Source organism: Chelon labrosus, assembly GCF_963514085.1.
Source record: "Chelon labrosus genome assembly, chromosome: 23".
NCBI lineage: Eukaryota > Metazoa > Chordata > Actinopteri > Mugiliformes > Mugilidae > Chelon > Chelon labrosus.
Window position 1 is genome coordinate 4636978 of NC_140356.1, and position 22603 is coordinate 4659580.

A 22603-nucleotide genomic window follows, 5' to 3' on the forward strand; every position below is an offset into this window, starting at 1 on the left:
CCGGGTGAAAAGAAATAGGAGTTGTGGCGTGGCATGGTGGATCTGAGAAACTTCTAAATGATTTCAGTTTTTCTGATATATTTAAACAACGGGGCAAAAACACAAGGCGGAAACGGCCTCAAAAATCAAAATTGGGATCAGCTAAGACAGTAACTAATTTTTATTTATTTTTTTATTACATGAAATGCCCATTTTATTGAACTGTAAAGTTCTTCTTTTAATACCTTTATCATAGCTGTATCATATCTTTAACTTACTTCTGGACTTAAATGTAATGTGTGGCATAGTCTACTAAAGCAGTATATCATATTTTATAAAAAAATGAGCAAGTGTAACTCTTATTCAATATGGTAACTAGTCATGGAAACGTACAACGAACAGAGCAAATGAGTATAAAGTACAATATTTCCCAGTGCGAAAAAGATAGTTCAGCGTTTATAAAACAAGAATTCTCATTACTCCAAAGTACACATACATGCATATATATATATATATCAAAATAATATTAAGAGCTGCAACATTTATTTTCTCATTTACATAGCGTGTCTTACCTCGCCAGAGATTAATACGGTCACAGTGAACTCTGATGAAATCTCAGCGCCATCCTGCAGTTGACTGTGTTGCAGTGAGGTTTTTTCTCTTTGCTTGACTTCCAGGCAATTAATACAAGGACTGTAGCAAGGTTTATGTTGTGTAACTACTGTCATGTGCCAAAATATATGGTCCAATATGGTGACTTTGCTTAACAGTACAGCCATAATGAAAAGAACTTTGTATATTCAGTATGGAGGTTATATAGTGCCTAAATTAAACCACGAAAAACAAATTAAATCAAGAGAAATGCAATACATTTTGTTATATGTCTAATGGAGCTGTATTGTTTTACTTAAATTGAAAACTTTTTTTGTGATACCTGTTGAAGAATTTCTATCCCTGGTTTTAGCATTTTGGGTTTACTCTTTTGATTTTCAGAGCACAGCAATTTGCAGTACACAGAACACATCAAAATTTACATTTTTTTTTATTTTAGGATGTTCACTTTTAATTTATTTGAATCACTTTAACTCTTTAATATCCAGTTATTGGCATGAGTATTCCATTTAATTTTGGATTTCCCTTTGCTTCATTTTAATTCTTTTATCATCCTACACACCCTTTTAACACTGTTTGGCTTTTTTTTTTTTTTTTTTTAGATAGTGACGTGAATTTAAAAGACAAATTAATTAATTCAGTTTATTAACACAAAAAAATAATACCTCAACATTTATAAAACTTATATGGACACGTTTTTTCCATTTAATTGTTACACATTAATTATCTTATTCTCAAGAAAAAACAAATATAGTATGCTGTATTTCTTAGTTGGATTTTTTTTTAATTTAGACATTTTAAAACTACCATACAGTATATGTCCTTTTAGCAGATCACATGAGACTGGCAATCAGACAAGAAGGTTGTGAAAAGCCTGAGGCCAAGTTCTTATGTACCACAATCAACATGTGTGCTCTATACTCATCATACTCCTACTCTTGCTTTCTCATTTGAAATGGTTTTTCAGTGATTTGACTTGGTAACAACTGATTTTATTCATACCAGTGGTGGGCCGTCACGGCCAGCTAAGCCTTCTCTGCTGGCCTAAACTTTATCAAAATCACTGACTAACATTTTAATATTTTTCCATTAATCTCATTAAATTATTCCCAATAGCCTATTCTTTTCATTTCACGGCTTGTCTGGCTCTCGTTTGCTGTCCTTGTGGCAGTGTAACTTTGCATTATAGCTTTTATCCAATCATATTTTCAGCAATTTCAGCCGCCAAAACTGAAGGTTTACTGTCCCTCTAACCAATCACATTTCAAGTTGGTATTCTTAGGCCTTCTCTGTGGCCTACGGTAGCGTCAGCATTTTCATGTCCTCTGATTGGACGGTCAGAGAGCTGCTGCGTTTAAGCCAAGCTTGAGGTTCATGTTCATCTGTTGTGAGCTGCACAAATGTTTTGATAGCTGTTTTTTGAACCCACGATGGTGGAAGAAGGAGAGGCTTTTGACTTGGTTGCAGATCTTCTTAGAAAGACATTTTCACAGCAGACTTTGAGGGAAAAGCTGGATATTGTGAGGAAAGGCCGCCTTTTGTTGAAGACTGTCTGATTATATGTATTTTTATAATGTTTTATATGTTTTATAATGTTCTTTTAAATGTTTTTATGAGCCTGTCGAAGATGAATTACTGTCACTCATGACAGACATTAAAGTTTATCTATTTAACTGTCTATCTAATCCTGGAGCTAGCTAACCTGACCCACCGGGGAAAGCTTTCACCTATGAGCGCTGCCCTTGGCTAACAGGCACAGAGGAGAACTCTAAATTGTTTCTTATTTCTGGTGAGTAAAATTAATTATACTTCCATCTTTTATGTATATTTTTGTTAATATACTGGGTCGACATTGATGCTTCTGCTGGATTTGACATATGTGGTGCTGGTGCACAGCTGATGTTAGAATTGTTCTAAGTGAGTTTCTTGCTTTATTAATGGCATTCATCACGCTATATGAGATATCTGTCTACGATGCAACGTCAGGTTTTATCTGTATGTTGTTCATGGTTTCCATAGCAGTGGCATCATTTTGATCGTATTAAGACTTGTGTTGAATAAGACTAGAGGGCATTGAAGGCCTAGGTGGAAAATGCACAGCCTGCCACTGATTCGTACTATGCTAATTTCTTCTTGCTATCGCACATTTTAAATAATATTCGTTACATGCAAGGAGTTATTTTATTATGTGTGAAGTTTGCTTACTCCACTAAATATAGGCCCATGATCAGCCACAGATCCTTGTCAAACAAATGAGGCTTTGAGAAATCCTGAGGACAAGTTTCCTTTAAATGTCAATTTGCTGCATATGCTTACTCATTATTCTCATACTCTTTCCTTTTTATTTAAAGGATGTGTCTCTAAAGTGCCTTCACAGTCCTCTAATAATTTCATCAACACTGATATTGATATCAGATAACAAAGGAGTAGGCTTGCCAATGATTGTTCTTTTTGGTCAATCATTTGTTAAGCTTGGTTTAAACTTCGCAACCGGTCTACACGTAGCCCCATACGACACGTAGCCTGCGTGAAAGCATTTACACCTGTGCTCTGGTGTTTTCTGGAATTACGTCACTAAAACACTCAACGGCTACTAGTTAGCTGTGTTCAGTTTCTCTCTGTAGTTCACACAAATGTGTGTGTTGGAGCTAATAAATGTGGATCGACAGTTACTGTCACTGAAATCACTGCAGCACAGAGCATAAAGAAGACATCAGAGTAGATGGTGTGCAGGAGGATGAACAAAGGAGAACTTTCTTTGCTTGTCTGCTGCTGAGACACTTGAACAAGGAAATGTATTTTGCACCAATCCCGGTCGTTACAGTCTCCGTTGCCCGGGATGCAGTTGCATTTCTGCGGAGGTACACGTCAAGTTAGGCCGACAGAGTCTCAGGACTCGGCATAGAAGTGATGCTCAACTATAAAGTTTGTATAGGTGTTAGAATGGACCTGTGGAAATGGCTTATATTATTATATCGTGGTAATGTCTTCTATGAGGTATGACTCAACATAAACAAGATGAATACAGTTATATATCTGACATAATGCTTTAGCTCACATGGAATGGCTAACTGAGCAATATAGTCTTGCTCTTTTCTTTATTTCCCCTGCTAACAACAAACTGTTAAAGGGACCACGTCAACCAACACAAAAAAGTATAAACCATAATGCTCTATTGTGCTTCTACTGTATTAAGCCAGAAGAAGAATGTCATCTATCTGCATGGTAAAACAATTCTGTGAAAATGGATAGCCACAGGGTTGAATTTCAGGTTTGCATGAATTCAAGCCTGTAGGTTATTCTTTGACCTTGGTCAGCAAATCAAGTTGTCCGATTTGGGGGTCAAAGCAGGATGCTACGTTTGGGTGTATTGTATTATACTGCGCATACATTGGCAATCTACTGAAAACTAAAGCCATGCAATAAATTATCTATTTGCACCGCTTTTATTAATCTTTTTTTTTTTGTTGTTGTTTAGCTGGGAATCCACAAAACCCTACGAGAACACCTTTCGTTTTGACGCCCAGGGTGTTTGCTACAACTCATATACGCCACCTCTGTGAAAACACCCAAATCATTGCAGTTACACATGATGATGACAAGGTTAGAAGTAAAGGCTGGGATGATTTAAAGCTAAACGGACCAAAGTCAACACGCTGCTTTATTGCCAGGCAGCAGACTGGACCTTGTTCAGCTGAGTCTGGTCTACACTGGCCTTGTAAATGTGGAACAGCATAAAGGATTTCTGCAGTCACTGAGTTATTATCCAACAGATCTTGGCTATATCCCATGAGCCAAAGGGGCTTCCTCAAATGAAGTGTTTTCTCCCTCAAAGAATAAGTTTGTACACAGATTTTTGAAAGATTTAACCTTTACTTGCTTTAGATTGGGTATGATTCATTTTACAGCTTCGCCAGCCTTTCTCTGAAGTAAGGGATCAGTAGACTTATCAAACTTATCAGGCTAAGGTGTCATGATACTGAATGTTGGGCCTCGTTTCACTTTAATCAAATAAATAAGTAAATAAATAAATAAAGCAAATATGAATAATTCTCCACACTCACAATTATTTTTCTTCTTCGTCTATTTTTCCTCTTCTGTAGGCTAATGACGTTAGCTGGCAGCTTTTAGGCTCATTACCGCCACCTGGAATGAAGTGAGGACTCGACTTTTTCTTTGTTTTAATTGACTCACCCAGACGTATTCGCCGTATGACTGCGTGCACCGAACCCTGAGGCCCATACCGTGATACCGCGGGACGAATACAAATACCGTTACACCCCTAGTCATTATACAATCCTTCCGTTTAAGGATGATTCCAAGTTACATCCACAGGTGAGTTTACCTGGCTGTAGTTCCTTTAACATCGGCTCCTTAAACTGTTTCACAGCCAGCTCCTGCCTCCATACCTTGTCTCCGACGTCTGTATTTCATCCTCTTCCTCTTTTCGTCCTCTTGATTTCTGCTCCGTTACTCCGTCAGAGTCTTTATGATTGGGATTAATGCCTGTTTAATTTTTTGTTGACAAAATGTAGCGACTTCGCGAATCCAAAGAGTCACTGATGGGCCCGATACAAAAAAATCCACTGAGACTTCGAAACTAAGTTTAGCCATTTATTAACAAATAAACAGATAATCAATCGATAACGTGCTCTAAAATATAACCAAAAATAGTCACAGTGATCAACCACCTGCTCTCTCTCTAACCAAAAATCAACAGGTGAATATCAACTAATATACTGCCCATAACCATGTGACTCGCTATCCCCCCAATAAATATAATCACATAAACGATAACCTAATAAACACAAAACCCCAAACAATATCCCTTAACCTTACTACTAACAGAAATATAAAGTGCATTAATGGCTCCTACACATATACTATATAGACACGGTGTTCAAATTTGTACATTTTTAGAGATTTGTTAGTTAAAAAATTTAAGGCACATAACCACTGCAAGTGATTATACAAATGCACTTCTGCCACTTGGATGAAAACAGGCTCTTGTGCATTAACCATCCCTGCAGCTTGCATCAGACATACATGTTTTAGTTAAAAAATGGAGTGTTGGCTGAGCTCAGTAAGCCTCAGTCAGCCGAAGTGCAGTAATGTAAGCCACAGCAACTTTGGATTTAAAAACGTGTGCTAAGGATAGAGTTGAGGCTTATAAGCAGAGGCCAAAATGATGCAGAGGCATGTTCATGTGAGCAGCTGTAATATACAGGCCCACTTCCTTTGGTACAGTAGCTTCAAACATCTACAGCAGGACTGTCTTTTAGCAGATATGTTATGATGTTGTGTTTTAGACATGGTCGGTTAATCTAGCAAATTGTAAATATACCCATATAACTTTAATTTGTCCACAATATCTTGTAAATACCATCTACAAACTGCAAACAAGCACGAACACTGGACTTTTTACCACTGATAAATGATGATCGATAAAAAGCTACCTCATAGAGTAGCTCCGCTGGTGCAAAGTGGACCGCCTTATATGAGTTCACTTAGTCTCTTGGCCACTTAGTTGAATTACAGAATAGTTTTGGTAAGATCCTCAACGCAGATACATAATAAGATCAGCATACATGTTTTATGTTTGTGTCCTTTTCTCATGCCCTTTTAGTTCAACATTTGGTCTGCTTTTGATGCTTTTGGTTTTAAACACCGAACCGCATTTATCAAATTACTTTTGTTATTGACATCCGTTTATCAATCTGCTTCTGCACTAGTAAGTGAACTCCTGCATCTCCTGGAATGTGTCATTCAAAGCTTGGTCATTTGATAGCGTTATCAGTAATACCCAAACCTAGCTGCTTCCAACCTTGTACCTTTTTAGCCCATTTGAGGGCATATATAGGACAAGAGAACATCAATCATGTTCTTGATAATGGGAGGTTGTGGATGGAGGCTGTGTGGGAGGTGGTGGGCCAATCCCATCTCCCAGGCATCCACCAGATGAACATTCAATTCTTTGAACACGGCCCTGAGCACCTTGTCACGCTGGAGCGAGTACCAGTCGCTGTTGGTCAGTGTCTCGTAGAGCGTCAAAGCTTTGGGGTTTGCAGTCCTGATCACGACCAGCGTGCCTGGGGCCCTGGCCAGGAGCTGCTCCACTGCCCTGTGGATGCTCTGCAGCCGTCGGATGTAGATTTCTATAGGGAAAGTGCTGAAGTGTGACCAGATGCCAATAACTATGACAGTGTTCGGGCCTCCAGTTATACCACGCAGTTCATTGGCAATATAACGCAGCTGGCTGACTGGGACGTTGCCAAAACGAATAGGAGGACCATGACAGCGGTACGTCACCGTGATGTTATTTGCATAGTCCAGGGCTAAGAAAGGCCCAACTTGCTTTTGGCTGTGCAGGTTATACTCCTTTAGATCTAAAGGTATTACAAATGGAACAGATTAGGTTGGAGAGTAAAGAAATTCAAACTGGGGCCAAAAATCACTGAGGGCCAACTACCTGGCAGTGCTTCGGTGAGGTGTTCAAACCACTGTCTGATGGTGGAGTCTCCATACAGGTGGACAGCCTTTCCCTCCAGACACTTACTGGCTGAGGATGTGTTGAAGTGGTGAACTATGGTGCCATCTAGTGCTTGCCACTTACCCTGGTAGTAATAGCCAGAGGGCCCAGAATTCACTTTGAGGCTCTTCACTTCAGGTTGATCTGGGAAGAAAGGAAAAGTTAAGACTCAGAGATAACATCAACCAGTCAGAGGTTAGTAGGTCAATCTACAGACCCCGGATGATGATAACAAGTAACTCCGGACTCAACGGGGAATAGCACTAGCACAACATAACAAAATATTGGTGAAATGAACGAGTTTCGCGGCAGATAATGCGTTATTTAGAGGCTATATATATATATGTATATATATATATACATATATATATACATATATATATATATATAAATATCTTCCGAATGACTCCAAATGACACCAAAGTTATATGGATGAGTAAACCTACTGGTTTTGCAATTAAGTGTAAATTCATTGCTCTTTAGATGTACGAGAGCCGGACTTTACATATACAAACTGGATATATAATCCAGTATGGAACACTTATTTTAAACTACCTGCTAAAAGTAGAAAAGGCTTTCCAAAAGCAGAACCTCAACAACTTTTTGTTTGCAGTGTATTGTAATGATGTCGTTATAAATTCATTTTTATCTGCCTCTTATGGGCTATCCTCACTCCTTACCAATAAATGTATCGCTAACATCAAGTTCTTCTAACAATCTGTAACACATGCACCTTCTATATTCCATCAGTATTAGTAAAAACGGGGCTTCACCTTTCTTTTTTGGTAACACAGTGACATTGGCGGGTCCTGAAGCTGGAATGGAGACTTTCAAGTTGACACCACTGAAGCAAAGGACACACAATATAATCATACTCCGCAACTTTAACCAAAATTATAAAAAAGAAAAAAGAAAAAAAGATGCATACGTGTGTAAGCAACAGTTTTCTATTTTGTAAGGCACCTTAAAGAAATAAGCGATCTTTTGGAAAAAATTAAAGTCACCAACAGTGATTCAGACTGAATATTCTGATTTATATCCTAAACTTGGTTTGGACTACAGGAACTTTGAAATCCTACCAAATTTAATATCAAACCTGCACACACTACAAGATTTAAAAATAATGTCGCATCAGGCCCTGTACAAGCTATTATTAAGACCATGGAGCCAGAAGAAGCAACACACCACCTCATGTGATCTCAACAAAAGTGAGGCTGTGGTTTAACAACGTGTTCTAAAATAAGTCATTCTTGGCAATGAGAAGAACATAAAGCAGAAGACTGAACAGGCCTGGCTGATCAATTCTGCACTAAGAACTGAGTGAGGTTTTAACTGTCTCTTTTAATATCTGTCAGCAGTAGTATACTAGCTAATGTTAGCCTCAATGTCCAGAATAAACATCAACCGCTTCGTCCTTCTCTCTCCTTGTAGACTTGCCTTGCAGATTGTGAGAATACTGATGCAGTATGCATGCAGTATTCAAATGTAAAGCCCTCACAAAACATCATAATTTGGACCAAACACTGGTGTCAAGGTCCCAGACATGAATTGTCCTCTGATTACCATGTGAATCTGGGATAATGAAGTCCAAAACTCCTGCCAGACATTAGCACACGTTATAGCCATCTTTAACACTCACTTTAAAAAGAGCTTCTCCTCCTTGGGCTTGAGGTTTTGATTGAAATTTCCTTTGGAGTGGTCGATTCTGGTATCGCAGCTGAGCTTCTTTGGCTTGTAGCAGAACCACGGTTCCCCCATGTGGAGGTCGGTGTAGTTGCACAGTGGCTGCTGGGTTGGACGCAGACATACGTTACAGGTTGTAGTTTCAGTCAGCAGTCTTGAGCGGAAGACGCTCTGGAAGTTAATCCTGTCGGGCTGTTCAGTGGTTAGCCTGCGCAGCACCGTGACTGCCTCACTGGGGTGAACCAGTGTCACCTGATAGGACAGAGAAACAAGGGTCAGTTTGCATCACTTAGTGTCTGACTTATAAGTAAAGTCCAGCTAGTAAGGGCCCTCAAAGCATTTCATATATTCCATTAGTTTATTGAGTTACTGATTACCTTTCATTTTGCTGTTTTTAATATGTAGTTTTGTTTACTAGCTACTAACAGGATCATAGGTTATCCCTAACCCCCTAACTCCAACCTCTTAAACTCCAACTCTTGCACCCAACGCTAACTCTACATTTAGCCTCAAATAGTAGTCATTAGCCTCAGTCCATATATAATAGTAGTCTAGGGATTCACCATAATCTGTGTTTGTTGTCCATTATTCATATTACATATCATTATGTGTTATACCTTTCTATGGTGGTTGATGTCTCTTTAAGGGTTTGGGCTTTTGCCTTCACAAGCTAACAGGGTTTGGGAATTTGTGGTTAGAAAGGCAAATAAAGGAAAGAGGGAAAATGTCCATAATATTTACAATAGCACATTTCTCATTTCAGCTTGAATCTTAAAAAGCAGCTTTTCAGCCAACTCATTAAGCTAATTTAAAAGCTGGAGAGCTTGATTGTAGCTGCTAAATCTGATAGCACTATGGTTTGTATAGTCAATCTCTGCAAATGGTGTCAAGTAATGTGATCCCATGTCTGTCTAAACCAGCTAAATCTGCTAATAATATCATTGGAAACTACATGTACTGTATATGAAAGGAAAGCTGATATAGGTGGTGACAGTTACTCAGTGAGAAGCACATGCATAGCTTACAACGCAGTTGGAAGATCTTGGACCGAGTTTTGCAATATGATTATTAACATCACCTCAACTTGTGCTCGTCCTTCCCAGAGTAAAGAGAATACAACGGAATAGGAGCCGTTGAGATGATCTACCACTTGCCCTGCCACCCCTGCACTGAGAGCGGCGTTGTGCAGTCGGGCAAATAAGACGTCCCCTCCAGACTTCTTGGGGCGACCCTGGAAGTCGTACATTTTGATCGTAACCTCAAGCAAATCCCCTACGTGCCACTGTCCCCCAGCTGTCCTCGGGAGAATCGTGAAGTTGCTGTGGGCTGGATCGCTGGTAACTTTTAGGGACAGAGGAGATGGCAAAGGGGGAGTTTCAGGCCAAGCGATGGACTCTAGTATTATGTCTTCCTCAAGAGCCTCCTTAGGGGACAGAGGTTGGAAGGTGCAGAAGCCATGGTGCATGTAGGGGTCGGAGGAAACACTCGGGATGATGATGGAGGAGTTTTTCTGAAACTGGCAGAAGGTAAAGACATGATGACAAAGATGTATTAAAAAGTACAAAATAAACTGTGTTTTGGGAAGTGAAAGAACATGTGATGAAAGCTGCAGCAATTGATTTGAATTTCTCCCTGCTTGACTTATGGAAAAACTACAGGGACTTAAGTCTTATCAATGTGCTTTGTACAAGGGTACAAGGGCAAGCTCCTGCATTATTTAACTGAGGTTCTGCCTTGTGCAAGGACCGTAACCGTACACTCTAGATGTCAAAATCATAGGTTTCTGTTTGGCTTCCAAGGCCAACCAGGAGGAAGGAAGATGTTTATGGTTTAAAAACACACATAAGTTTAATTCATAGACACTGGACTTTCCTCAAACCCCACAAATGGAGCAAATCCAATTCCATTAATCCTCACTGACGTCCTCTGCTGAATCTTTACAGAGCACAGTAGATGAGAGCGAGGTTAAGTGAGGCAAATGAGAGAGAGTAGAAACTGCAAGCAAGGTTAATGATGAGGGTAAAACACCACCATTTCACCACAACTCCTTTACCAGAGTACTTAACACCATAGGATGTTTATTTATTTAACATCTAAGGATGCTAGGTTACTGGACATTTGAATTTTAAAATGCAAAGCTGAAAAAAATACAGTCAGTAGCTTTACATACATTTTCAAAAAAATACAAATACAATATGCTACACCAATACGGTTACACACACAAAACGCAGATATATAGTATTGGCCAAACTTTGAAATGGGTCAAAGGTGGACATTTAAAACTGACCATAGCAATGATTTACAGATTTTACCAAAGTAAAAACACATGTTAGAACAACAGTGCCCGACAGTTAGGGGCTTCACTGCACATATTTGACATGAGATGTATTCCCAGTAACAGAAACAATCGTAATTAAAAAAAAAAAAAACACACTTCCAAACTAATGATGTTTTTATATATTTAACATTTTAAACAGGACGCAGACACTAGGACCCACCAGCATGTCCATGTTCCACAGCACGAAGACCAAGACAGACACGGCCAAGAAGAGAAAGAGGCTGCCACACTTCTGAAGATAAGCGCTGACCTCCTGTCTTCTGACCTTCATGATAGGTGATCAGTCCTCATCTCTATCTGTGGCGTAGTAAAGCGACTGGTTCATCTGCTTCTGGATTAAAAGAAATATGTTACACAAAACTGAGGTGTAACTGAAAGTAATGCATGCTAAATCTCCAATTCTGTTCAAACAAACAACGTACAAGACTGACTTCTGTCATCCAGGAAATTTCTCTAAATGAGCAAACAGTAACCAAGGCCATTTGACATGGTGAGTTACTCATCATATTATAGTCAACCCTTTGCAACGCAATGTAAATATTTGAATCCATGTGGACACTGTGCTCTTTTGTAATCGAACACTGAAATCTGTAAAGTTACCCTCACAACAGTTCATCACACAGGCCATGTGATACATGTGTGCTTCTGCTGACTGTTCAGATGTATTTCGACCATTGCTTCAATGCCGTGATGTAAAGACCCTGAGGCGAGGTCGGGTTTGCCCCTAAAAAGGTTATTTTCATCCGGGTGAAAAGAAATAGGAGTTGTGGCGTGGCATGGAGGATCTGAGAAACTTCTAAATGATTTCAGTTTTTCTGATTAAACAACAGAGCAAAAACACAAGGCGGAAACGGCCTCAAAAATCAAAATTGGGATCAGCTAAGACAGTAACTAATTTTTTATTTTATTTTTTATTACATGAAATGCCCATTTTATTGAACTGTAAAGTTCTTCTTTTAATACCTTTATCATATCTGTATCATATCTTTAACTTACTTCTGGACTTAAATGTAATGTGTGGCATAGTCTACTAAAGCAGTATATCATATTTTATAAAAAAAATGAGCAAGTGTAACTCTTATTCAATACGGTAACTAGTCATGGAAACGTACAACGAACAGAGCAAATGAGTACAAAGTACAATATTTCCCAGTGCGAAAAATATAGTTCAGCGTTTATAAAACAAGAATTCTCATTACTCCAAAGTACACATACATGCATATATATAAATATATACATATATATATATATCAAAATAATATTAAGAGCTGCAACATTTATTTTCTCATTTACATAGCGTGTTTTACCTCGCCAGAGATTAATACGGTCACAGTGAACTCTGATGAAATCTCAGCGCCATCCTGCAGTTGACTGTGTTGCAGTGAGGTTTTTTCTCTTTGCTTGACTTCCAGGCAATTAATACAAGGACTGTAGCAAGGTTTATGTTGTGTAATTACTGTCATGTGCCGAAATATATGGTCCAATATGGTGACTTTGCTTAACAGTACAGCCATAATGAAAAGAACTTTGTATATTCAGTATGGAGGTGATATAGTGCCTAAATTAAACCACTAAAAACAAATTAAATCAAAAGAAATGCAATACATTTTGTTATATGTCGAATGGAGCTGTATTGTTTTACTTAAATTGAAAACTTTTTTTGTGATACCTGTTGAAGAATTTCTATCCCTGGTTTTAGCATTTTGGATTTACTCTTTTGATTTTCAGAGCACAGCAATTTGCAGTACACAGAAAAGCATAAAGCTGTAATCAAAATCAAAATTTAATTTTTTTTATTTTAGGATGTTCACTTTTAAATTATTCGAATCACTTTAACTCTTTAATATCCAGTTACTGGCATGAGTATTCCAAGTACCTTTAATTTTGGATTTCCCTTTGCTTCATTTTAATTCTTCTTCTATGAGCTTACACACCCTTTTAACACTGTTTGGCTGTTGTTGTTTTTTTAGATTGCAACGTGAATTTAAAAGACAAATTAATTAATTCAGTTTATTAACACAAAAAAATAATACCCCAACATTTATAAAACTTATATTGACACGTTTTTTCCATTTAATTGTTACACATCAATTATCTTATTCTCAAGAAAAAACAAATATAGTATGCTGTATTTCTTAGTTGGATTTTTTTAAATTTAGACATTTTTAAACTACCATACAGTATATGTCCTTTTAGCAGATCACATGAGGCTGGCAATCAGACAAGAAGGTTGTGAAAAGCCTGAGGCCAAGTTCTTATGTACCACAATCAACATGTGTGCTCTTTACTCATCATACTCCTACTCTTGCTTTCTCATTTGAAATGGTTTTTCAGTGATTTGACTTGGTAACAACTGATTTTATTCATACCAGTGGTGGGCCGTCACGGCCAGCTAAGCCTTCTCTGCTGGCCTAAACTTTATCAAAATCACTGACTAACATTTTAATATTTTTCCATTAATCTCATTAAATTATTCCCAATAGCCTATTCTTTTCATTTCACGGCTTGTCTGGCTCTCGTTTGCGGTCCTTCTGGCAGTGTAACTTTACATTATAGCTTTTATCCAATCATATTTTCAGCAATTTCAGCCGCCAAAACTGAAGGTTTACTGTCCCTCTAACCAATCACATTTCAAGTTGGTATTCTTAGGCCTTCTCTGTGGCCTACGGTAGCGTCAGCATTTTCATGTCCTCTGATTGGACGGTCAGAGAGCTGCTGCGTTTAAGCCAAGCTAGAGGTTCATGTTCATCTGTTGTGAGCTGCACAAATGTTTTGATAGCTGTTTTTTGAACCCACGATGGTGGAAGAAGGAGAGGCTTTTGACTTGGTTGCAGATCTTCTTAGAAAGACATTTTCACGGCAGACTTTGAGGGAAAAGCTGGATATTGTGAGGAAAGGCCGCCTTTTGTTGAAGACTGTCTGATTATATGTATTTTTATAATGTTTTATATGTTTTATAATGTTCTTTTAAATGTTTTTATGTGCCTGTCGAAGATGAATTACTGTCACTCATGACAGACATTAAAGTTTATCTATTTAACTGTCTATCTAATCCTGGAGCTAGCTAACCTGACCCACCGGGGAAAGCTTTCAACTATGAGCGCTGCCCTTGGCTAACAGGCACAGAGGAGAACTCTAAATTGTTTCTTATTTCTGGTGAGTAAAATGAATTATACTTCCATCTTTTATGTATATTTTTGTTAATATACTGGGTCGACATTGATGCTTCTGCTGGATTTGACATATGTGGTTCTGGTGCACAGCTGATGTTAGAATTGTTCTAAGTGAGTTTCTTGCTTTATTAATGGCATTCATCACGCTATATGAGATATCTGTCTACGATGCAACGTCAGGTTTTATTGCGTATCTGTATGTTGTTCATGGTTTCCATAGCAGTGGCATCATTTTGATCGTATTAAGACTTGTGTTGAATAAGACTAGAGGGCATTCAAGGCCTAGGTGGAAAATGCACAGCCTGCCACTGATTCGTACTATGCTAATTTCTTCTTGCTATCGCACATTTTAAATAATATTCGTTACATGCAAGGAGTTATTTGATTATGTGTGAAGTTTGCTTACTCCACTAAATATAGGCCCATGATCAGCCACAGATCCTTGTCAAACAAATGAGGCTTTGAGAAATCCTGAGGACAAGTTTCCTTTAAATGTCAATTTGCTGCATATGCTTACTCATTATTCTCATACTCTTTCCTTTTTATTTAAAGGATGTGTCTCTAAAGTGCCTTCACAGTCCTCTAATAATTTCATCAACACTGATATTGATATCAGATAACAAAGGAGTAGGCTTGCCAATGATTGTTCTTTTTGGTCAATCATTTGTTAAGCTTGGTTTAAACTTCGCAACTGGTCAACACGTAGCCCCATACGACGCGTACCCTGCGTGAAAGCATTTACACCTGTGCTCTGGTGTTTTCTGGAATTATGTCACTAAAACACTCAATGGCTACTAGTTAGCTGTGTTCAGTTTCTCTCTGTAGTTCACACAAATGTGTGTGTTGGAGCTAATAAATGTGGATCGACAGTTACTGTCACTGAAATCACTGCAGCACAGAGCATAAAGAAGACATCAGAGTAGATGGTGTGCAGGAGGATGAACAAAGGAGAACGTTCTGTGCTTGTCTGCTGCTGAGACACTTGAACAAGGAAATGTATTTTGCACCAATCCCGGTCGTTACAGTCTCCGTTGCCCGGGATGCAGTTGCATTTCTGCGGAGGTACACGTCAAGTTAGGCCGACAGAGTCTCAGGACTCGGCATAGAAGTGATGCTCAACTATAAAGTTTGTATAGGTGTTAGAATGGACCTGTGGAAATGGCTTATATTATTATATCGTGGTAATGTCTTCTATCAGGTATGACTCAACATAAACAAGATGAATACAGTTATATATCTGACATAATGCTTTAGCTCACATGGAATAGCTAACTGAGCAATATAGTCTTGCTCTTTTCTTTATTTCCCCTGCTAACAACAAACTGTTAAAGGGACCACGTCAACCAACACAAAAAAGTATAAACCATAATGCTCTATTGTGCTTCTACTGTATTAAGCCAGAAGAAGAATGTCATCTATCTGCATGGTAAAACAATTCTGTGAAAATGGATAGCCACAGGGTTGAATTTCAGGTTTGCATGAATTCAAGCCTGTAGGTTATTCTTTGACCTTGGTCAGCAAATCAAGTTGTCCGATTTGGGGGTCAAAGCAGGATGCTACATTTGGGTGTATTGTATTATACTGCACACACATTGGCAATCTACTGAAAACTAAAGGCATGTGATAAGTTATCTATGTGTACCACTTTTATTCATCTTTTTTTTTGTTTGTTGTTTAGCTGGGAATGCACAAAACCCTACGAGAACACCTTTCGTTTTGACGCCCAGGATGTTTGCTACAACTCATACACGCCACCTCTGTGAAAACACCCAAATCATTGCAGTTACACATGATGACAAGGTTAGAAGTAAAGGCTGGGATGATTTAAAGCTAAACAGACCAAAGTCGACACACTGCTTTATTACCAGGCAGCAGACTGGGCCTTGTTCAGCTGAGTCTGGTCTACACTGGCCTTGTAAATGTGGAACAGCATAAAGGATTTCTGCAGTCGCTGAGTTATTATCCGACAGATCTGGGCTATATCCCTTGAGCCAAAGGGGCTTCCTCAAATGAAGTGTTTTCTCCCTCAAAGACTCTCAGAGTGCTGAGCAGTGGACTGGCGAGAATGTGTGTGTACACAGTTTTTGGAAAGCTTTAACCTTTACTTGCTTTAGATTGGGTGTGATTCACTTTACAATTTTGCCGGCCTTTCACTGAAGTAAGGGATCAGTAGACTTATCAAACTTATCGGGCTAAGGTGTCATGATACTGAATGTTGGGCCCAGTTTCTCTTTAATCAAAGAAAAATAATGCAAATATGTATCAGCGCATTATAGTTTACACCTTCTTGTATGTATGTTCCTCCATGACTGGCATTTTTGGGTCATTTTGGTTTGGTTTACCTTTGGCGCCTGCTACAGTATCCCCATGAACAGCTGGACATTTATGTGCTCTGCAGAAACCCACACTACGCAGAGATATCATGTTGGAAGTGTAGGCAACAGTTTCAATACTTTGATCCCGAATGCCGGGAGTTATTAAGCTGAACGTACTTCCCAGGCCACCGTCATTTTCAATTCAATTCAATTCAATTCAATTTTATTTATATAGCGTCAATAACAATACAAATCGTCTCAAGACGCTTTACAAAAACCCGGCCTGAAACCTCCAGGGCAAGCCTGAAGGCAACGGTGGTAAGGAAAAACTCCCTTTTAACAGGAAGAAACCTCGAGCAGAACCCAGCTCACACACAGCAGTAAACATTCTACATAGTAATAGCACAGAATGGCATGACTAGTAGTATATAGGAAATTAGAGGGCAAGAGCTCTGTGCCAGAGAAAAGAAAGTGGAGGATGCGAGAGAGGAGAGAGAAGAAAGAAGGAGGACATGTGTTTGGTGCATCGTCCCCCAGCAGCCTAGGCCTATAGCAGCATAACTAAGGGATGGTTTAGTCCAGCCCTAACTATAAGCTTGATCAAAAAGGAAAGTCTTAAGCCTGACCTTAAAAATAGAGAGAGTGTCTGCCTCCCGAACCCAAACTGGGAGCTGGTTCCACAGGAGAGGAGCCTGATAGCTGAAAGCTCTGCCTCCCATTCTACTTTTTGAAATTCTAGGAACCACAAGTAGGCCTGCACTTTCAGACCGAAGTGATCTGTTGGGATGATATGGTACAATGAGGTCTTTAAGATACGATGGAGCTAGGCCTTTAAGGGCCTTGTATGTAAGGAGGAGGATTTTAAATTCTATTCTAGACTTTAAAGGGAGCCAGTGAAGAGAAGCTAAAACGGAGTAATATGATCTCTCTTGCTAATTCCTGTCAATGCTCTTGCTGCGGCATTTTGAATCAATTGGAGGCTTTTTAAAGAGCTATTTGGACAGCCAGACAGTAATGAATTACAGTAATCCAGTCTGGACGACACAAATGCATGAACTAGTTTTTCAGCATCACTCTGAGACAGGATGTTCCTAATTTTGACGATATTACGCAGGTGAAAGAAGGCAGTCCTGGTCACTTGCTTTATGTGACATTTAAAGGACATATCCTCATTAAATATAACACCAAGGTTTTTTACAGTAGTACTGGAGGCCAAGGTAATGCCATCCAAAGACACCACTTGATTCGATAATGAATCTCTGAGATGCTTAGGACCGAATACAATAACTTCTGTTTTGTCTGAGTTTAAGAGTAGGAAATTACAGGTCATCCAAGCCTTTATGTCTTTAAGGCATGCTTGGAGTTTAACCAACTGATTAGTTTCATCTGATTTCATGGATAAATAAAGCTGGGTGTCGTCTGCATAGCAATGAAAGTTTATGCCATGTTTTCTAATAATCTTGCCTAATGGCAGCATGTATAACGTGAAGAGTATTGGTCCTAGCACAGAACCCTGAGGAACTCCGTAACTTACTTTTGTATAGCTTTGTAAGCTCAAGGAGTTGATATTCCTCATGCAGCTGACCTGGATGTCACCTGGACATATTCACAAATAGGTCACAGATTAATCTCTTTGCCCTTCGTAGGTCATCTACGGTTTGAAGCAACGGTTGAATTTGTCATTCTTCCCTGAAGCGGCAAAGTCAGTTCACTGAGGAAGCTGAAGATTACGTTTGGCTGCCGGTGGTGACTTTTTTCTTTTTTTTCCCCAAAGAAATCTCTGCAGCAACCAAGTTCCCTGGTCAGTGATCTCCCAGTTGTGGTGAGGGACTTGAGGCACAGACAGCCTATGCTAAGATCGGTCAATTAAAGCACAAACAGCCCCATAATGACGTATGTTTATTATTTGGTTTGTTTGGTGACTCCTGTAGGAAATGGTTTGTGACCTGGTACCTGTCTATGGACAAGTATTTGGGGACCTATGATCTGATCTTATAAATCCAGCTTCCTCACTTCTCCCTCCTGTTTCTTACTTTATTATGACTCATGAAGTTCAGTCAGGAACACTATCTTTAGCCCCATCCATTCACAACTCTCTCTCTCTCTCTTCTCACTTCACAATGAGCTGACTAGCTTATCCTTTCAGATCTTTCTGCAATCTTCCACAATCAGTGAGCCAGTAATGTCATTGCTGTCACACTTTAAATGTGTTCTCCTCTGCCGTTGTCAGTAGTTGTCATTTCTGTTGAATTCCTGTGACTGTCCTCAACTCTGTCAGCCTCCAGTATTTACATCCAGGGCCTGGGTCAAGCTCATCTGAGTCTCTTCTCATGCAGAGTTCCAGCCTTATCCTCTATCATAACCAGCACCAGTGTCTAGACTTAGTGGATGCTTCCTACTCTATGCCTTGACTTACCCCCCAACAATATAATGCGATGCAATACAGTGATGATGCAACTTTATTGTCAGCTTTCACTGAATTTCATTTAGGCAGTTTTATTTAAGAGGCCGACCCACACTTTCCGTAGCTGTACATGCCGCCTCGGACAGCCATGACACTAGTACACGGTGTATCCCATATCATCTGGATTCACATATCAAATTGGCACACGATATGAGATCTGCTGCTGAAAGCGACACCTTGTCTGATCCCATCGCTGGTCGGACCGTTTCCTCCATTCATTTTTGCATCTTTCTTAGCAAAACACTGACCTTGGCAGAACCACCACTGACTTCCCAGGCTACAAAAGAGCAGGCTCCTTTTGAAAGCATTATTTAGCAATGACTAGAAGCAGAGCATAAGGTATTTTTTTTCCCTCTACCTGCACCAGTCACTTAAAACCCTGCTCATTAATCACTTTGCCAAATAATATAAAAAATGGAATAAAAAAAGCTTTTTTGAGGACTTTTTGGAGATTATTTAGGAGGTTGAGATTAGACTGTTCCTTACAGACTATGTGGGTGTAGACTGATGAAATTTGTCTGACAATGACCAAACCTTTTCATCACGTGACTCAAATGCATATATTCTGATTGGTGCTTGATGTTTGTTTGTGTGGGGGAAAAAAAATAAAAAATAAAACTGAAATAAGAAACAACTAAAACCAGGGTCTTTAAATGTCTTATTCTTTTCTATCAACCAATAGGATAAATATACCGATATAATGTATAATATAGACTTGACAAACTTACAACAATTCAAAACTACTTTAAGTGAATTCTTTATTTTGGCACCACAAATATTCCAAGACGAATTCATCTGACACTGCGACCTCATCGACCACGTGGAGCAGCCACGCCTGCAGCCATGCGTAAAGACTGCAACATCCACCGCCGACAGGAGCCGAGAGAAGCTGACATGATGGAGCGGAGGTGAGCCACTGCGGAGAGCGCTCTGGAGCTCGCCGTGCCTGAATGAGGTGTGAAGTGGGTGGAGTTACGGGCGCTCTAGGTACACGAGAAGCTGCACGCCTTCACACGCCGAAGCCATGCGTAATAAGCGCGGCCGCGGCCGGTGAGGAGGATGCTGGATCATGAGGCGGGAGCCGACATGCGACTGGTCCCTCAGATCAACACGGGCATGAAGATCCAGGCAGGGGGCGAGCACGTGGGCTCCGGCAAGGTGGCGGAAAGCCCGGACAACCAGGTCATCTGTTTGCAGTGTCAAGATGAGGTGGTGCGGGTTTCTCCGGGGAGTCCGCGCAGTCCTCGCCGCGCCATCGCTACGCGCCTCTCCTCCGGATCCGCAGGTAAATGCACCCTATGCAGCATGCTCATCCGTTTGCATGATTAACTCAGTTTCATCCGTTTATTTCACCAACTACCCTAATTTGAGGGTAAAGTGTGGGCTGAAATGAGGGTGTGGTGTTCCAGTGTGCTCCAAGTGAGTGCTTGGGACAACTCAAGACACACTGAAGTAGTGGAACACCTTAATCTCTCCAGTGATGAATCACCACAGACATACGAATTAGATACAAATTAGTCTGTGTCATGTTTGTTGTGGCTTTCAAAGTAAGAGAGGTGGTCTACATATTTAATTCTCACTTATCAAGAGGAGAGATTCCACCACAGCCTCCTCCACACACTCTTTATGTTCAAATTCCATCCCAAAAAGATCACCTGACCCTGCATCTGAGTCTGTGTGCTAATTTTCAATGAACACTTTGCTGTGGTGTTATTCATTCATCCGATGATAAATTATGGATGTCTCTGCAAGCTGCTCAGAGGCAGATACGGCATGCCCAGTCCACGCGCTGGCTTCCCGTTGCTTTGGAAATAAATGACACTCGCAGCTTTATCTCCAAACACGGAAGCAAACGCGAGCGCGTGAGCTAAAAAAGGGACTCCCAGTCATTGACAAATGCCTGCACCGTGCTGAACTTGCTCCCCTTTGATGCAGCTGTGGCGGTTAGATTAGAGAATGAGGGAATGAGAGATTTGTGCAATTCTCTAAATAGTTAAATGAGCAGATGAGATTGGGGGGAAAAAAATAAAAAATACGTGGTAGTTTTCAAGTAGTGACTGCAGTGCCAGGGGAAGTCTTCTGCTGAGGCTGATGGAGGATTTCATCTCTATCTCCCCTGATAACTTGGTGTTCCACATTAAGCCTTTGGTTTGCAGGGTCAAGGTTATATTATTAATTAACCTGTGTCACCTCAGGCAAGTCAGTACAATAGACACAGTCTGTACAGTGGTGTTAACTTACGGACTCTGGTATGAAGAGAATGGCACACATATTTTAATGCAGCTTTACTGAATGACAATGAAATTCATTTTTATTACTTAGTTAAAAACATGTGTGAACCCTGGTCAAACCCTATGAACCCGCTATTATTTAATCCCTCAGATTTATTTCTCCGCTTTTGCACAAAGCCATACTGCATATTTTAAATCATTGTTTTAGTTCACACCTTGCAACTTGTTTTATACATTAGCTTTCCAGCACGAAATGGCAAGTTAGCACTTAGCAGATGAACAGAGTGGAGGGTTTCTATTAGCTAAAAAGGCTCCGATAAGGACATATTGGATGCCAAAACAAAACAAAGTGAGGAATGCACAGATCAGGCGTAACATTATGACCACTGACAGGAGAGGTGAATAACATTGACCATCTTGTGACAATACAATGCTCTGCTGGGAAACCTTTGGATCTGGCATTCATGTGGATGGTACTTAGACATGTACCATCCACCTAGACCAGACCAGGCACCCCCACCCCATAGCAATGACACTCCTTGATGGCAGCAGCCATCCCCAGCAGGATGCAGCCTGACACAGACACACACACAGTTTAGGAACAACTTAAAAAAACATGAAGAACAGAACAAGGTGTTGACCTGGTCTCAAACATATATCAAAATTAATTCTAACCAGTGCAGTTCTCATTTAACAATAGTCTTTTAAGAATCGACTGATTGCAGATTTCTTGAGAAAAAATGAAGCCAAACAGCCAGCAAAAGACTGAATGAGTTGTGATCAGTTTGTTGCATCTAGGCGACAATGTACCATACAGCCATATTGACAACAAACCTGATTGATGACACTGATGTAAAAGCGCAACATAAAACAACTGTCAGCCAAAAATATCATGACCAATGCTCATCCAAGACGGCGGCACACACAGATGCAGCCGCTTCTCTTGCTCCCATGAGCTCCGCGTTTTTTAAATCTTTGTCCTCGTCCTCATCTACTAATTTGACACCAGAAGATGGCCGAGTGAAAGTAGTGTGGTAGTAGTTGCAGGCGTTTCACATGGCCGTATATGTTTGTTCATTAACATATTGTGCAAGAGACAATAAACATGACTTGAACCTGGATTACTGAATCAATATGACTTCAGCTTTGACACTGCACTTATTTTGGTAGCCAGCAACACACCCGAAATAGATCAGGTGTCATCCATTTTTATAGACGGATGTTGCTTTGCATCTGTCGGATAGTTACTGTAAATAGGTGACCGTGAGCTATCTGGTTC

General features: G+C 39.9%; 2 protein-coding genes across 2 annotated transcripts in view; one reads left to right on the top strand and one right to left on the bottom strand.

Annotated features, from left to right (window-relative positions):
• Positions 1-4721: 4721 nt before the first annotated feature.
• Positions 4722-11123, bottom strand: LOC311508332 (NXPE family member 3-like). The gene is made up of 5 exons (XM_084573041.1): positions 9882-11123; positions 8760-9055; positions 7894-7964; positions 7061-7264; positions 4722-6977 (listed from the first exon to the last, which is right to left on the bottom strand). The coding sequence occupies exons 1-5, from the start codon at positions 10266-10268 to the stop codon at positions 6427-6429; spliced, it is 1509 nt and encodes a 502-aa protein (XP_084429167.1). The 5' UTR covers positions 10269-11123; the 3' UTR covers positions 4722-6426.
• Positions 11124-19793: 8670 nt separating this feature from the next.
• LOC311508742 (anoctamin-4-like) overlaps positions 19794-22603 on the top strand; it is a 48510-nt gene continuing 45700 nt past the window's right edge. The window contains exon 1 of the mRNA XM_084573680.1: positions 19794-20378. Within this exon, the coding sequence (XP_084429806.1) occupies positions 20153-20378 (226 nt within the window). The 5' untranslated portion in view covers positions 19794-20152. The remainder of the gene's footprint in view (positions 20379-22603) is intronic.

Excerpts from the sequence above, each read along its gene's own strand:
- LOC311508332 (XM_084573041.1), bottom strand. The coding sequence starts at position 10,268 with ATGCACCATGGCTTCTGCACCTTCCAACCTCTGTCCCCTAAGGAGGCT. Across the intron at positions 7,965-8,759 it reads GAGGAGAAGCTCTTTTTAAA|TGGTGTCAACTTGAAAGTCT; the intron begins GTGAGTGTTAAA and ends CCTTTGCTTCAG. Across the intron at positions 6,978-7,060 it reads CCTCACCGAAGCACTGCCAG|ATCTAAAGGAGTATAACCTG; the intron begins GTAGTTGGCCCT and ends TAATACCTTTAG.